Consider the following 18,107-nt stretch of genomic DNA (forward strand, 5'->3'; position numbering starts at 1 on the left):
GAAAGTGCCAGCCCATATGAAGATGGAATTAATAGAAGCTTTAAAGAAAAAAATCAGAGAAGTGGGTATCCCTAAATTTTACAAATAAGATGCCTGCCTATGCGGTTCTTAAAATCCCTCAAATTTGCATCGTATGGGATTTCCATGTTTTGTATTACATGTCAGTGAACAACTTTTCTCACTTAACAAAAGGAACAAATTTCCAATGAGATCCAGGTTAGCAGATATTCATCTGATCCCTGTTCTGAAAATCGCTAGTACAAGTTCATCGTCTCCAGACAACCGAATGCTGGCTGAAAAAAAAAAAAAAAAGTGTCGGGGAAGAAACAATAGGTATCCACCTACTACATAAATTTCCATTTGTCAAATTCCATTTTTTGAAGAACTATAGTATTACGTAAAATTGAATGTATTTTCTCATGTTTTTGATTGATTGCTTGCCTGCTTGTGTCCATTGAATCGGACATCCTTGTCGTAGTTTCAAAAGAAAGATTTGGTGACAGTTCAGAAAAAAAATCGCCGAAATTGTAAGCAACAAAACATTGATCTACAGCACTACACATATGAGACTACAATATTCAAATATTCATTCTTTGTGCATCATAATGTACTGTAGATCATATTTTTTTTTTTTTTTCGGTTTTGATTTTGCACGTATACAAATAAATAAATCTATGCTAACCTTTCACGTGGAATGCAACCGATCTATCCGTTCGTGGGGTGATAGGCAACAGTTTGGCTTCGTTCTCAAGTTGCTTCACTGTCTGTTCTTCTTGTTCTAACTTCTTTTTCCACTCCAATACAGATTCTACGGCCTGTCTCCGATGCAACAGGCTTTTCTCTCGTTCACTTAGATATCTGGAGAATACGTATACAAAAGTTATTAAGTTATTGCACTAGAAAATAAGGTAACAAGATGAAAGTGAATATTTTAATACAGAGCATTCAAATACGAAAAAGGAAGCTAATAACAAAAGCTTCAAACGAAAACAAACCACTGTAACATCTAAAACTTGTTCGAGGTGATCATATTCTTCTTTCACACATTGTATCCAACCTTTTCTGTATACTTAGATTAACCCTCCCGCTCCCAACGGGAGGGGGAGGGTAATTTGTGCCCACTATAGTATGATTTTTGTAATCACTCTTCTAATTGTTTTCCTTTAAATTGTATATATATATATATAAAAAAAGTTATTTCTCAATATGTTTAGCTAAGCGTAAACCTTTCGATGGTGCAAATTGAACGCTAGTGTGTTTCATAAATTTACTATTTTAAGTTGATAGGCACAACGTACCCCCTCCCACCCTGTTGGTAAGAGATGCGACTGACATTTAGAAGTATCACGCCTAGATGGCAGTATAATAAATAACTGTTAGTCTTATTCTTGTGTACTGTTCACTCCCACTGTAGATTTTTGTCAGAGTTTCTAATTTGTTCCTTTTGCGAGATATATCGAATCTTAACAGATGGGTACAAAATACCCCCCCAAACCTTCTTAGTCTGCGTTACAAAAAATACCTTGGTAGTGTGAGGGTTAATAGACAGTAATAGGTTAATACAATGTATCAGTATTTCGGTACATATCTACCGAACTTTACATGAAATATTTGCCTGTGTATGTGTAACGTTAATTTCTTTCGTCAGCTACATTACATATTCCCTGATTCTAAATGTTTATACAGTTCATAAGATTATCTAGAATAATTCAATACAGTTATGCACTTCAAATATGTATTATTATCTTTCAACTTATATCTCGTTCGCCACATTAAAATATTATACATTCAGAGTACTCAAGATGGTTCTTCGTTACATCTATATTCTTTTAGTTACCATAGCAAAGACATTAAACAGATAAACAAATCGTCATAGCAACCAAATTAAGAAAATCTCTCGATAGGATACAAATATTTAAATTATTTCTTTCTATTTTTCTTCTTCTTCTTAAGTGCTTGTGCCTTCAAAATAGTACTTTTGCCCGTAACTATAAACAATACTCAGAAAGTATTTATAAAGATAGACAATATCGTTGTATATGTCACTAGTAAAGATAACCTAAAAATTGAACGGAAGTTTTGTATTGTCTTTAACAGATTAAATTTGTAAACTAATAGGAACATTTACTACAGGATAATTTTATATTCCATTTTATTACGTTAAACATTCGTTATAAATTAGCATCAATATACGAGAGCAATTCAAAAAACTCCATTTGCACATGTGTGAGAAATAGCCGAGAAGAGTAACGTCAGTCCTCTGGTGCTGTGTGCAGTAGTTTGGTAAACAGTGAATAGTGGAAGGAGAAGGTTGTGTTGCAGTTCATTCGTCCACTATAACAACTGAAAATGAACCTTGCAATAGAAATCCCAGCAAATGTGAAATGCATGCGAGTAATAGATTTCTAAGCGCGAAAAAACTTTCGTCAGCTGCGATTCATCGCGAACTGAATGGTGTTTACGGACCAAACGTGATCGAGTGAATGATGTAGCACGTTTCTAGATAGACGAACTGATGCGGCAAGAAGTGGGTTCCCATCTCTAGTCAGCCCTACAGCCCAGATTTGGCGCCGAGCGCCTCTTCATGCATATAAAACAGTTGCATGCGTTGAACCGCTTCGACAATGAGAGTGCGCTTCACAATGCTGTTAGTGGTGGCTTCATTCTCAGGTGGGACATTTCTTTGCAGGAGAAATTTCAAACCTTGTAAAAACGTTATAACAAGAACCTCAATTTGAGAAGTAACGTTGTACTTTTCTAATGTGTACAACAAAAAAGTTCTTTATCTGCGAGCGTATGTTATTCATAACCAAACGGCGTGTTTTTCCAAATTGCCCTCGTACTAGGATTTCCGTACGAAAGAAGAAAAAAAAATTGTTCAAATGAAGAATATGTTCCTGGTTTTTCACTCTTGGAGTTTTACTTTTCCAAGGTTCAATGACAATTCAAAAAACCTTAGAAATTATAAGCAACAAAATATTGATCTAGAACACTACACACATGAGACTATAATGTTCAAATATTCGTTCCGGAAACTCGAACTGCTTCCATCTTTAGGTCTTATAGTTTACGTAACAGCTGTGACAATGGAATCAATAAGTTTCAGAATCGTCAAAAGTAATGCTAATTCTGCGTTTAGTTTTTCATCAGTATTTCTCTTTCTAACGTTGAGTACCATCACATAAATACTATGATTTACTTACTCCTTGTTCTTTTCCAGTTTTTTCAAGCCTCGCAACAATTTTTCTTCTAAATTATCTGAAAGAGGCTTTCTTTTTCGAGTGCTGGCATCTGATTCAGGTTCACTTTCATTCCTTTGCTTCGATCTCTTCCGCGAAGACGTCTCACTCTTTGCAGATTCTGAGTGGCTAGCCAAGTTGATGTCGCCAAAGCATCCTGAACTCCCAGCCGACAACGATTCATCAGTGGTGGTATTGCGGAAGCCTTTGTTACGGGAAGAAAGTTTCTCTTGGCTTTGAGTCTTAGCGTCTAAGGCCTTGAGACTAGTTGCTTCTGTAGCTTTGTGAGGACCACTACGTGCCTGAAAATAAATTTAAAAAACATTTCCATTAAAATACAGATGCTACAGGCTTGTTTAAAGAATCGACGGACGCTATATCTAAGAGATGATTCGTACCACAGCCTTCTACATATATGTACCATCAAGATTGTGTTGTGACCATCGTCTTCTAATGAATACAAGAATACACTTGCTCCAGCAGCAAGTATAGGTATTTGCGCCAATGTGTATTGCCAAACTCGCAGGAATCATTAGGGCAAAAGAAACAAATATTTAAATAAGAGAAATTTTATATTATATATTATATAGAGTGATCGAAGTGAGACGGTATGCGGTGGTATGCCATACCGCCTCTGGTTTTTCAGTAATGAGGACATACCGTCTCTGTTTTCTCAGTGATCAAGACAATATTTAAATAGCCGGTATATTCAAAATGAAATGAAATGAAATTTTGAGTTTTACGTCCCACGGTTATGCCGGTTAGGCTAAAGGAGACGGTGATAATGAGTAATGAATGAAATGGTGGAATGAAGAAAGTGTGAGGAAACGGGAGAACCCCGAGAAAACCCACGCACACGGTGTTTGTCCACCACAAAGTTCACTTGGCGGGAGCAGGGTTTGAACCCGAGACCCCTAGCACCAGAGGTGAACGCTCTACCACTGAGCCACCGTGGCCCCCAGGCCGGTATATTGAGTCAAAATCATAATAAAACATACCGCCTCTGCTTTTTTCTACTTCGAACACTGATTATATATCATATATATAAAACTTGAAATTAAGATTACAAAGTACTATGAAATGTGGGCTTCTTTTGCAGATTAAATAAAGATTGCATAATACTTGTCGAAGTTCCTGGTTGAAGAGTGTCTTCCTCGTTTTTGCTATCCTTGGTTATCCTTGGATCCGCCTCGTTTTCACATAGTCCCTGTGTTCACATATTCTCTTCACTGGCGGTCGCGGGAGATTTGTCTGCTGCTGTATAGCACTGGAACCAACAGATGAAGAAGAATGATTTCTTTCTGAGTTGCAGGAAGACTACGTTTATCATCCGTGCTGCCACCTGGTGGCCGCTTCTGTAATTGACTCAATTCACGATCGGCATGCAAAAAAGCAGTTTTTAGTCCCACAGTGTAAGAATATGGAAAGATAAGTCGTTTTATTTAATTACAAGTTACGGTAATTATAAGGAATTAGGGAATTAGAAAGGGATAAATTTATATCCTGTAATTCTATGTTCGACAATACATTCTTCATCTGCATAGTATCAGTGATAGAGTAAAATGGTTATTATGCTCGGAAGATGTGGAATAAGTTTACAGCAGGAATTTCAAAGCCACTGAGGAAGATAGGCCTTGTTGAAACTATATGAAATTTCCAAATTGTGAAGTTATTGCTAAATATCAATATCGGAGAAGTTTTTCAAGCTGCAAGATTAAAGCATCTAGCAGCTTCAATTATTCGGTTAGACGAACTTCTACGGCGCTGTGAAGCTACAGCAAGTTGATACTGACACGTACTGTATTAACATGGGAGAGAACGGGTTTCTTGAGACTCACTTTTTAATTTAGCTTGTTTATTAATCATACATAGTTTTCCAAGAATGTTACCAACTCCTTCCACCACCGATCTCCTTCCTACATCGATCTTTAGAAAGAGAAAAAATCCATGGCGCTACAGCATCTAAAGTCTACAATCGTCTTTGTAACACGTCCTCTCAGAAAAAAACAGCTGATTAGACATTTTTGTAGTGAGTTGGTAACATTGTCTCAGTTGGTCAGTGTTACGAGGTTGTATGTAATCGTATGTTAACGTACAGTGTGTTTCAAAAAGAATGACCTGATTTTAAAAGTCCATATGTATTGATAAAATCGTACTACAAAAATCGGCCAAATTGCAAAATACTCACAAAATCTACAAGTTTTAGCTATGCTATTACAAATGGTCTACGTGTATCCACAGCAGCACGAACACGATCTAGACGATAGCTAAGTTCATCATCAACTTATTTCGTCATAAACTGTATTCGCCGACCTGGGCTCTTACCTTTGCACAAGCATCCTGTCTCTACAAATTGGCGATACTAACGACGACTGTTTTTGAGTGCAGGCGATTGAAGCCAAAACACCGACGTAAAGCACGCTGGACCGAAATCACTGACTCAGTCTTTGCAAACTGTGACACATAAAATATGCCTTCTGTTGAGCGGACATATTACTTCTGACTGATTGCAAACTGAGAAGATGCATTGAGTAACATCTAGCAGCTATTTTCTGCAAATCTAGGCCACGCCCATTCAAACAACACTCATTTCCTTGCCGGCACGTTCCATGTTCCGCAATTAATTACCATCCAAAATCAGGTCATTGTTTTTGAAACGCGGTGTATAGTGCTGCCATTTGCCATTATGTTAATTTTTGAACAGCTCCTCCGCTCTCGTCATAAGACATGAACAGGTAGGACGAGTAGGATGATGACAAAGAACCTATTATACGTTTTGAAGGACTTTTGGTTCGGATCCCTACAGAGTTATATGGGTGGGTCTTTTATAATTGATTGTGACCTGCCCAGCTGGAGTGTCTATAGTGTAAACTTAAAGTCTACAATGAATTGTAAGTAGAAATTTAAAATCTTTTTCTTTTTCTTTCCATTTTGAACCAACCTCTTTGCAATTCACGGTGGGTGCAGAAATTAAATTAATCAAGGTAGCCTATATTGGGTTATAATAATTAAATTCAATATTTCAAAAAAAAAAAAAAAAATCTAGTTTTGGAAGGAAGAACTAGAAAAAATTATAACCCTGCAAATTCAAATTTGGGAATGAAAATGAATATTAATTTAATAGACATTTATAAACGAATGAAATGTTTAAATAGCCCCACAAAGAATATTAAGATTGGGAAAGGTAACGTAAATGTTATTTGTTGAATTTTGTTGAAAGTATATTTATTTTCAAAGATATGAAATTTAATAAATCATATTTGTTTCTTGAAATTTACAGTGATTATTCCAGTAGAAAAGGAGATACTGCCCATTTTTGCACATCAAAGGGAACTGAATACGACCTTTCCACCATAGCAGTGAACCGTTATTGTGCATTACTGTTGCATCTTCTAACGCAGTTACTTTTGACTTTTCAGACTGAAGATAGCTTTCTCTCAATATGAATATCCTATGTGAGGTTTCATGTGGAACGCTGACAATACATTAGGAACCGCCTATACTGTACGGACTGATCTTGCATAATGATCTGTTCACCCATCAACTGCGAGTCCAGGTTAATAGTAGGCCCTGTCCTTCATAACCTCGGTGCCGCTTTAGGACGCAAAATACAAGAACTCACCTCATCTTTGAGATCTCGGGGTTCCCACAAAAAGGTGAACATCTATTTCCCTGACTTTCACTGACAAATTCTTATTTTCCCTGGCAAATTCATGAATATAATTGGGAAGATAGGAGGTAAGTTCTATCATACACTTTTCTAACGGCCTCCTGCATCCCCATATCCGTCCAACACTCTCTTTCAATTACCATGTAAATATTTGTTATGTTCAGTATGAGTAATTATTTACACAAAATTTATCGTGTAAGTACATAATAATACAGGACCACATACCAGGACATTGCAAGTTAGACTTTTTTTTTTTTTTTTTTGCTTGAGAAAACAATAAAAAGCAATGTAACATACAGTCAAGAATATATTGCCAACTCTCCCTGAGACCTATTACTATCAGTCCTAAAATGAAATAAAATGAAATCTCCAAGTTTTACGTTGCACGGTCATGCTGTCTATGCTAAAGGAGACGGTGATGATGAGAAATGAATGAAATGATGCAATGAAGAAAGTGCAACCTCACTCCCTCAGTACGAAATAACAACACTGCATCACTGTCACCATGGGATTGCTGTATCATTATGGTCCTCTTTACATGTCAATCTGTATAGAGAGGAAACAATCTTAGATTAAAAAGAAGAATGTTACATTTTCACATTTACGTTCCCTGACTTTCCATGACATTTTACGCAAAATGCATGATTTCCCTGACATGTTTTTATGTCCCTGATTTTCCAGAATATGGGAACCCTGGAAGTAGTACAATCACAGCGATTAAACACGAGTGACTCTGGATGAGGGACTCCAAATATGATTTTTTTTTTAAAAAAAAAAAGAAAAAGAACCATTTTCTTTATCCTCGTGCTTCCGGAGGTCGTTCTGACTGGGTATATAAATGCGTGGAAAGTTTTCCACATGGCCTTATGGCAGTTTGTGATCACTGCTACAATGGCAAACTTACACTATAAAGAGTGGACAAATAGGCTAGAATTAATGCATTATAATTGCATAGGCGCATGGGGAGATAATCTAAATTAACAAAAAATTGGTTCATTCCTTTTTTGCACTCTGCTCTGCTCATTTCTGGATCCATTTTGTTCGTTATCTTTATTTAGTGGTATGTATTCCTTGTTTTATTCCTTTTAGCTCCCTTCCGTTTTAATCCTTTTCACCTTGCCACTGTGGAAGGAACCAACTGAGGGTTCCGAAACGTCAAAAAAGTGTTTAAACTTTCCAAGGGAGGATTCATTGGTAAGTAGCCAATTTTTTGTTAATTTAGAATTAATGCAGTTTATTAGCAGACGAGCATGTTGAAAAGAGAGTTGGACCATCGACAGCAGTACACACTCGACGATCTTCGGAAAATTTGTTATGAAGAATGAAACAGGCTTGTTCAAACTGTGCTTCAACGCAGTGCCCTTCAATAGAAACTGAGATTCAGGTTGATAGCTAACAAACACATCAAGCACAACCATTAGTGATATCACGATTATTTCTTAAGCTAGTAGGGGTGCAAAATTTGCTACCATAAACCTGAAACGCCTTTTGTATTCTTTCAAAATAATCAGAGCGCCAGCTATGACAGCATTCATTACGCAGTCGACTTCAATCGTTCTCGAAGCACCATAATAATATGATATCCAGCACCCAACACATTTAAGACTTTACAGAAAAACAATTAGACATACATGTAAGAATTAAATTTAGAAAAAAATAACCTTAAAATTATACAACTATGGACTAAAATATATAAATTATGGATTAAAAGTTACAGATGTTCCATATTAAACCCCTGTTTATCAAAATAAGTACACAATTTATCGAGTAAAAACAGAACAAAGCTATAATATAACTTTTAGTCGTTGAATTTAATTGCTGATGTAAATCTTATCCTCCTTATAATTTAACATTCAATTAGGTTATTTAAAGATATAAACATGCAACGCACCTTTACTTTTTCGCTATTTTCTTGCAGCTTTTGCAAAATTTCCTTTGTGGACATCCTCATTTTCATAATACGCTGCTGCTGTTGTAATAGCAATTTCCTCTGTTCTGCTGCCATTTCTTGAGCTTTCTTTATTCTGTAAGGAGGTTATTATTACAGAAAGTAATTAGTACAAAACCAGAGTAACAGGAGCATCAGAAGTATTTCGCAAAGAATGCTCATAATACATAAAGATCGAATCGACATTTGAAATCAAACTTCTTTATTCGTTGATATATTAATAAGCACAATTTATAGAACTCCATTTCTGTCCTTGTATACTAGGTTTCACGACACTTCGAAGTAACAAGCATACATATACAAGTGGTCATAAAGTCTCTCCCTGATAACAAACATTAATAACAAGAAAACTAAGGATGATAGAAGCACGCGGTTTGCGACAAATAACAGGAAAACTGAAAAAGTTTTTAACCTGATTTGTGATAAACTCATTTATGCATTATTTTTGGTGTATCTAGTTCAGACAATTTAGTTCCTTTTTATTTTAAAAAGACTGCTATATTTATACCAGCGCTATGCATTCTCGCACGGATTGCAACTTCCAGCAGAAGATGCTGCCGACGGCCTTGGCAACCAACGGCAGCCAATCACAGCCCTACCTGTGATTACGTCATCTGGTAGGCGTAGCCCACGCAAACAGCGAGAACAAGAGGGGAATCCGCGGGAAGCAGCTATAATTGGACGTGCAGACACTGACTGAAGAACAAGACGTTGAAAACACTGCCAAAATGAATTAATTTGAAATTTAGAGAAATCTTGTATCCACCGTTATCTACGATATTTGAAATTAACAATGTATTCTTGTTAGTATATATATATATATATATATATATATATATATATATATATATATATATATATATATAAAACTGTTCATTATAAAGGAAATGTAAGTACGATAATTTTATAAAACAATATGCCTATATTCCTGTGTATCATTTACTTTATTTGCGTCTGAAAAGTGATGCCTCATGTTCTTTGCCTTGTTGTGCATGGTGCAATATATTGATACAAGCGAATTTTTTTAGTGTGTTTAATTAATTTTCATGTTAAATGATGCTGAAATTTTGTCTTATTTGTCAATCTAAAGTTATTCTTTGAATTTTCACCTATGTGTAGTTAGCGGTGGAAGAAGCTATCATTTGTGATAACTTGTTTCTTCGTTAACGCTCGGGAGAAAAATTCAATTAATGACTATCTAATGTAACGTTTGCTCTACTTGGATTACCATCCTATGGAGTAAACGTCACAGATTTAGAGAATTTCCACGTGCTCCAGCCCATGCGATGTCACATGCAAAACTTGCGCCTTGGGGACGGTCTTCTTGTGTTAACGAATGATAATCTACACCTTATATGCGTATAACTTCCAGCGTTTGTGTAAAATGTTTAACACGGTTGACTTAGGGATGTCCAGTTTACGTGATGCGAAACGCAAGGATTTCCGTGGACTTCGGGTTAAAGCAACACGAACAACTTCCACACATTCGTCACTAACACTTGGTCTACCGTTTCTATTACGATCTAACACTTCATGTTGCAATAAACTTTTACTATACCGTTTCTTTATACTCGTAACATTCGCTGGTTGCTGTCCATTCTCTCTCCTGAATGTTTGTTGAATTGTGACGGAAGATTTTGTTTCATGATACCACAACACACACTTCGCATTCTGCTGTGCTGATGCCATTTTTAAACAAATGACTGTCGTGCACTCGTGCTGCGCTCAGCTGCAGTAGATGGCGGTACCGGCTGTGGCAAAATCTTGAAGTATCATACAAGCGATGTTTTCAGACCGCATGCTTCTACCATTCTTTGTTTTCTCGTTATTAATGTTTGTTATCAGGAAAAGACTATGTCCACCCTGTACTTCAACTACATGTGTCAATAAACACAAAGAATAAATAAAACTGAAATGACGTATTTAAATTAACGCCCTACTGTTACAGGGTGTCTCCTAAACTTCCAAAATGAAATTTCGTGACCTTTTGTTTACCAAATCATAAAATTTTCTAACATTTTGAAGAGCGAATTTGGTTGCGAATTAGGCCGAATTTTCATCAATGCGATAGAAACGTACTTTGCTTGCGATTTGGTAGCGTCTAAACCCGACCATAGACATTTTTGGTGGTGAATTTTGACGTTTTATAGAACAAAATTTTCCAATCTGTACTTACTTTTGTACAGTTTAAAAAAATCGTGACCCAAAAGCTAAATTTCGTGACTTTTTCGTGACTTTCATGACCGTTTTCTGATTTCGTGACTTTTTAGTGACATTCGTGACTTTCGTGACCGATAGACACCCTGTGTTACACTCTTTAGGCTAAAGAAGTCCTACTGTTATGCCCTTTAGGTTAATGAAAGTGATAAATTATAAGAACTTGTGGAATAAGCAAATCAGGAGACGGGCAAAAGCTGACAATAAGTCACAGACTTAACTATAGAAACATATCGAAACTACATGATCACAACAACATTCCTCGACTCCGTAATCAATCACTAGAAGCTGTTACTGAGTTCCAAATTTGTGAACTTTACAGGGCATATGCAACAGGTGATTTTTTTTTTTTTTTTTTGCATTTATACGGATTTAACTCCATTTCACTTCTCTACAGATTTAACTGGTTCTATGGTCACAGTCTGATGGCTTTTGGTCAGCATACATTGCGCACAACCAAAATTGGGTATATAAAAAAAGTTCAGAATGTCTATTGATAAAAACATTTTTATATTCGTACGGCGACTACGAGAACCGCGACAGTTTAGTGGCAAAATATTCGTCTCTAGTTGCAAGATCGCAGATTTGATGAACTTTGTGATTAATTAGTTTTATACTGATTTTCTCATAGTTCATCAATTACGTCGTATCCTCAACAGTGATAGTATGCAGATGTTCAAAGATCAGATTGATTTTTCTATATTCTTATCTATCTTGTGAGGACTTTTTTTAAAATTTATTTACATGGTCTGGTAGCGTGATAGTTAGCTCATCGACACGGTAAATCGGAGATCCAGGTTGATTGCTGACTCAGGCCAATTTTTACTCTTTGTATTTTTATTAACTCGCTAACAGTTTATCCGTTCTTCGCGCGGAGAAAATACGTTTCATTTTGGACATAAAGGGTTCAATTTGGATTTAAACAGCATCGGGACTGTTCGTCTCACCGACTACGAAAACTATGAATTCGACATAATATCGGTCATTTTTCGATAATTTTTATATACTCCTTCCCCTCTCCTAAGTTGCACCGTCAAAATGAAGTCATAAAAACCATCCCAGGCTCGAACCTCATCTATGTCGAGAATTTGATCTAGATCGGTTGTGTGGTTTACGAGGTATGAAGTCACAAACATAGCCACTTTCATTTTAATATATACAGATTATTATTGCTGGGTACACGGTGCCACAATAGTAGAGTGCATACCTAGTGCCTAGTACGATTTTATGATGAACAAGATAGTGTCCGTAGGTTTACTCGGGGATCTTCCATTTCCACCGACATTCTCATTCCATCAAATTCTTTCATAATCATTTACCTTGATTAATCATCAGCTTCTTTTAGCTTACAGGGCATAACAACGAGATTAGAAATTCCGTAGCGCAGAACTACAAATTCCGTTTCATTTATTATTACAATTATCGTACCTGTCTATTTCCTCTTTCTCCTGTTGTAATTTCAGCAGAATACCTCTTTGCTTCTTTTTCAATGGTGGTATCAAGTCCTCACGACCCTTCTCCCGCAATTCCCTAAAGAATGAATCACAATTAGAACAAAATAAAGAGTTAAAAATAAATTCAAAATAGAAACATTCCAATGATGTACTACGTACTAATCACTATTTCTGATATTGCCGCAGTTTTATGAAAATATTTTAGAATTAGTTAATTATGGGTATAACGAATCGAAAAATAGCAACTAAATATTAGTTTCTCATTGGCGCAATGAAAACACTGATGGAAATAAAAACTACTGTATTTTACTGTTGAAAAGTTTAAAATTATTATTTCCTTATTGTTAAAATTCAATAAAAATTCAAACAAGGAATCTAAACTAAGAGTCAGAGCGGTAAGTTACATCACAACCTGACATCTTGCACATTATTTATGGTTCTTAAATCAGAATTACTACAAAAATAAATTAGATCAAATTGTTATTACAGTGTGACATACTATTAAACACCAAAAATTATCTTAAATTTACTTGTAGCAAAATGTAATATTACACACGCACATATATACAGTGAAACCTATGTTGGCCACCATCGGTTCCATTGAAAAGTGGTCAACTTACAGAAAATAAGCACAATTCGTGTATTTATAGAATAGGATTTCTAGTATTACTTGATTATCAAATTTTAATAAGCAATGGCACGACAGCTACTTTTAAATAATGTATATAGAGTAATCATAACAATATACAGTACCAGAAGAATTACTACAGTATGTTTAATATATGTACACCTCTCTTCCTGAAAACTAGTCTGGTACACTGAATTATACGGACTGAAAACACAATAGTACAAATAACCATAAAATAGAAACACATGTATGCAGTTTATTGGAATTTATATTGTAGCACACAGAGTTATTCAGATTGAAAACAAGAAAAGCAAAATTACACATTGGACAATTTATACGTAGTTTATATGACTTTTTTTTTTTTTCGACAATGACAAATATTTTTTATAGATACCTTTCGAAAAGCAGCTAATCAGTTATTAATAACATATTTATTCATGGCAGTTCATTCTAGACGTATTTCTTTTATTCTTTTTGGCACATATGCACATTCTAATTTTGTAGTTAACTACACGGTGTACTTCTTGTTGAGCTGCAAGTGTTTCCTTCGGATCAAAAGATGTTTTGAGAAAATCTTAAGGGAATTCATATCTTAAAATTTTCGCTACCTTTCGACAAGTTGTCAAGTGTCAATAATTGACAATTGAGGTGGTTAGCTTTAACCTCGATAATTTTCCGGAATTACTAAAGCTTCCCACTGATGAAAGGACCCAATATAGCTAATGATTTTACCAAAGCAGACAGGGTAAACAAATACGTGCAACCGTTTCCTGAATTCCTGTACATGCTTTTTCTTATCCATATCTTCCTTCACCACCCCTTTATCAGAGTAGTGTTCTGGCCATTGATCTCCAAGAACAAATCGTGGGAATCCAAGAAGCTTCTTTGTCTCCAGTCACAAATACAGAACATCTGCCTCTCATATGGGAATATGAAAGAGTTATAAGGAAAAATCACAAAACGGTATTTTGCGTGGTCAAGATATGCAAGTAAATTTATCATTATCATCACAGGGTAAACATTGCTTCAGTGCGGCAAACTTCCAAGATAGACAGTTGGCCAACTTACAGAGTAATAAGTAACGAATGTTTTATGGGAAAATGCAGGTTCAAGACGAACCAGACCAAGATGAGCAGGTGGCCAACTTAGAGAAGTGTCAAAGTTGACAGATTTCACTGTACATTATTTAATTCTCTGTTCTTCAACTTATCTTTCTTTTCTTCCTCCTAACTCGGGGGTTTGAGTGCAGTAGGAGTATTGGTGATGGTTGATACGAATCAAAAGAGAGTTAACGTTTCACCAACATAGAAGGCTGGACAGTAGGTGCGTTTAAGGATGTAAATCGAAGTTGGAAGAATCTAATATATCGGAATGATGTTAACTTCGTGATGGGTTGTTAGGGAGTCAAACTTTCGCCACTAAACTCAACCTTTAGCCTGATATAACTATTACGTGGTCCTGCATTCCAAAATGGCACCGCCCACCTTAACGCTTCAGAATTACTTTTTGGTTCCCTAATTTTTAAAATTTGTTCCTGTCTGATGACTCATTTAGCGAAAATGCATACAGTGTACCCAATTTAGGCGCGATGGATTTCATTATTCTCTGCTAATTATATGCAATGCTAATTTGATGATGGAGCTCAGGTTTCTCGAAAACAAATTAGTTCTAGCATAGTAAACTTGGCAAATTATTCTAATTAATAATACGAGATAATGGACGAATGAAAAACTTACAAAAATGGCTAAAATCAACGAAATATTTATAAAACTATAAAAAAGGTAACAGGTATCACAAGGATCACGTCAGTGTTCAGGACATTCTACTTCAAATTCTAGTGACGCACTTGTTAAAGCTATTTCCAGGAATTTTTATCCGATAAAAAGGAAGTTACGACTCTCATATAAATGTATCATCCCTAACTGGACTCAGGCAGACTCAGTTCAGACTTCTACCACCCGTCAAGTCGCTACGTCAACATCTAGGTCGCATCAGTTGCATGAATCGTCGAAATTACCTCTAAGCACTTCGAGAGTTCGGCTCCTTAACCATGGAAATTACAGCTATTCCAAAATTTGTCGAAACTACAGCTGGCAGCTCTGATATTAAGAAGAGCAGAGACTTCTACTGTTGTTCTTAACACTTGAAGGCATTCGATCAAGGGAAGATTACCGACACCTGAAATCGAAGCTGGTAGCATCCTCGCAAACAGTTTCTAACAACTCGAAAGAACTGTTTTTACTCTGTGCGTGATACAGTAGTCATATTACGAAGTAGTGATATTAACTTTCACAAGCCGTCGCAATGGAACTCTAAACCGGATTTATGTAAATAAAAGAATTCTATATCCTTCAATCCTATTCAGCGAAAACAGCATTTTGTTACATGAACGACGATATTGCTCTTACATGGTGTCTACTAAAATTCCAAAATGAAATTTCCTGACTTTTTCGTGACCTTTTCTTCACCAAATCATAAAATATCCTAACATTTTCAATAGCAAATTTGGGTGCGAATTAGGCCGAATTTTTATCCATGCGATAGAAACATACTTTGCTTGCGATTTGGTAGCGTATAAAGCCGATCACAGACATTTTTGGTGGTGAATTTTGACGTTTTATAGAACGAAATTTTCCAATCTGTACTTACATTTGTACAGTTAAAAAAATCGTGACCCAAAAGCTAAATTTCATGACTTTCATGACCGTTTTCTGATTTCGTGACTTTCGTGATCGATAGACACCCTGTCTTAATGGTTAACCGAGATCGCTTGGGTAGTTTGATTTGATTTAAGTTGAGTTTAGCGTCCTGCTCAGTAGCGAGGCTATATGAGACTTAGACCTACAACTTAACGTGGATCCGAACAAGAGCTTCTGCTGGCAATCGAAGCCCAGTCTTCCGATAATTCATTGGTAATTAATTTGTTCTGTCAATGATGGAGCATCATGAATGTTATGTATGAACTTTATAAATAAAATTTGTCAAAATCCAATTTGCTTTAGCTTTGTAAATTCATACTTTTATCTGATAATAATAATAATTACATGTATTTGCATATTGCCAACGTAATTCTCAACTACGCCTTAGAACAAATTTACATATTATAGGGAAACGTACCTCAAAAAATAGTGGTTTATAAGTAATATAAACAAAATAACGTTATACGTATAATTTAAAGAAACTTCATAACACTTACTTTTTCTGTACTTCTAACCATGTAAGTTCAGCTCTTGTTTTCTCCAAAACTGTATCCTCTCGCATTTTCAGGAGAGCCTTTTGATGGCGGGACCTCTGCTCCTCTTCTTTGATCAGGTTTTGGATCTAAATAATTAGGAAAATGACAAATTATATTATTTCTTTCGAAATTTCATCGCATTCTATACTTTTTAATATATATTGTAAAAATGGCGCCCACGGACAACTGAGCGCTATTCTTCAGGTAACAATAACGCGAAAATATTACATAATGATATACCTTCCGGGGCCTCCTTCAGCTGCTATACGAAATTAAAAGTTTCACTATGTGGCAACATCGCATATTAACTTAGAACCATTAGCACTGCTTTACGAATCTATGAAACAGCTATGGATTGTTATCCTAATAGGTGGTGCTAGTGTTGACGTCAATCAACTTTAACTGCTATCTGGAAAGAATTGATGTAATTATTTGATGGATTGGTGATCTACTCTATGATTCTTTGATTCTTCATCTACGACGTTGCCACATGGTGCAATTCGCGTCTATAGACGAGGACCCGAAAGGTATAGAATTATATATATACGCGGACATGAGAGAATTACAAGACTGATAAATACTGACTATAGAGCTCAAATGTTTACTGCTGATGAGATTAAAAGTTCACTACTCTGAAAGTTTTGTACTGATCGGGCATTGCTCATCGAATTCCTCTCTTTCTTCATATTATTATCATATTCACACTTTACACACAAGCTCATTTCCTAGTATGAGCGTTGAAATAGTACATAATCCCAATTGAATATACTCGTGCTTTTGAAACTTCTATTTCACATAAACTATTGTAACACCATACCAGAATTAATACTTTTTCTTCTGAAACCATTTGATTTAGCACAATGTTTTTTTTAAATTATGATTTAGAAGAACTGATTTGGGTAAATTGCTATAGGACTGACTGTTCCGTGAGTCGCTTCGGTGTTGCAAATTACTTTTCAAAGTTCTTTCATAAAAATATAGGTCTAAAGATCAACATTCAAATTCATTTTTATTCTTCTACACACTTTAAAGAAGAAATTACAAAACTGAAAGGAGGGGAAACATCGAAAAACACTTGTTTGTTGCAATAATACGTTCTATTTATTAGTCCAGTTTCTCATGGCGAAGTAAGGCTAACAAGTGATAAGTGACCAGATTAAATTACTCATGCGAAATAATTTAATACTCTAAAGACGCACGAAAATACCTGTTTCATTAATTTGTGTCCATATCAAGTTGCAAACGCTAACAACCCCGTTTTTAGTTTTGTGCAGCGCACATTCGTGAAACAACGAATATCAATGCTGAAGTATTTTACACTACACTATAATGCTACCGATGATGGCACAATTCGTACCATACTTTAGTATATTTCTAAAATGAGATTATATCCTTTTGAAATGGTAGGAGAGTACTGTATGATCACACTATTTGAAATATATCGTATAATAAAAGTCCTAAATACTATATATATGTGTGTGGAGTTAATATTGTTTTTCCCAGAAAATAATACCCAATCAGAAAATAAGCCCTAGCATCATTTTTCAGATTGCTCATAATATAAGGTCGATTCTCAAAATAGCCTCCAGTGGTTGAAAACTAAAAACTGGTAACTTTACGCATGATAATGTATATGTATTTCTATTTGTGTAAATAGATAAACCCTTCTGTGACTTTTGGGCAAAACAATCAATAAAAGACTCGGTCTTATTTTCG

The 18,107-nt window shown here is 35.6% G+C and overlaps 1 protein-coding gene across 2 annotated transcripts in view; it reads right to left on the reverse strand.

The window, feature by feature from the left end:
* LOC145690007 (uncharacterized) overlaps positions 1-18,107 on the reverse strand; it is an 865,423-nt gene that overhangs the window by 128,462 nt on the left and 718,854 nt on the right. For both annotated transcript variants that reach the window (XM_081764484.1, XM_081764482.1), the window contains 5 exons: positions 16,353-16,477; positions 12,503-12,604; positions 8,801-8,933; positions 3,204-3,541; positions 683-858 (listed from right to left, as the gene is read on the reverse strand). In XM_081764484.1, the coding sequence (XP_081620610.1) occupies positions 683-858; positions 3,204-3,541; positions 8,801-8,933; positions 12,503-12,604; positions 16,353-16,477 (874 nt within the window). The remainder of the gene's footprint in view (positions 1-682; positions 859-3,203; positions 3,542-8,800; positions 8,934-12,502; positions 12,605-16,352; positions 16,478-18,107) is intronic.

The sequence above is a fragment of the Thermobia domestica genome, chromosome 7, assembly GCF_964235325.1.
Source record: "Thermobia domestica chromosome 7, izTheDome1.hap1.1, whole genome shotgun sequence".
Classification (NCBI taxonomy): Eukaryota; Metazoa; Arthropoda; class Insecta; order Zygentoma; family Lepismatidae; genus Thermobia; species Thermobia domestica.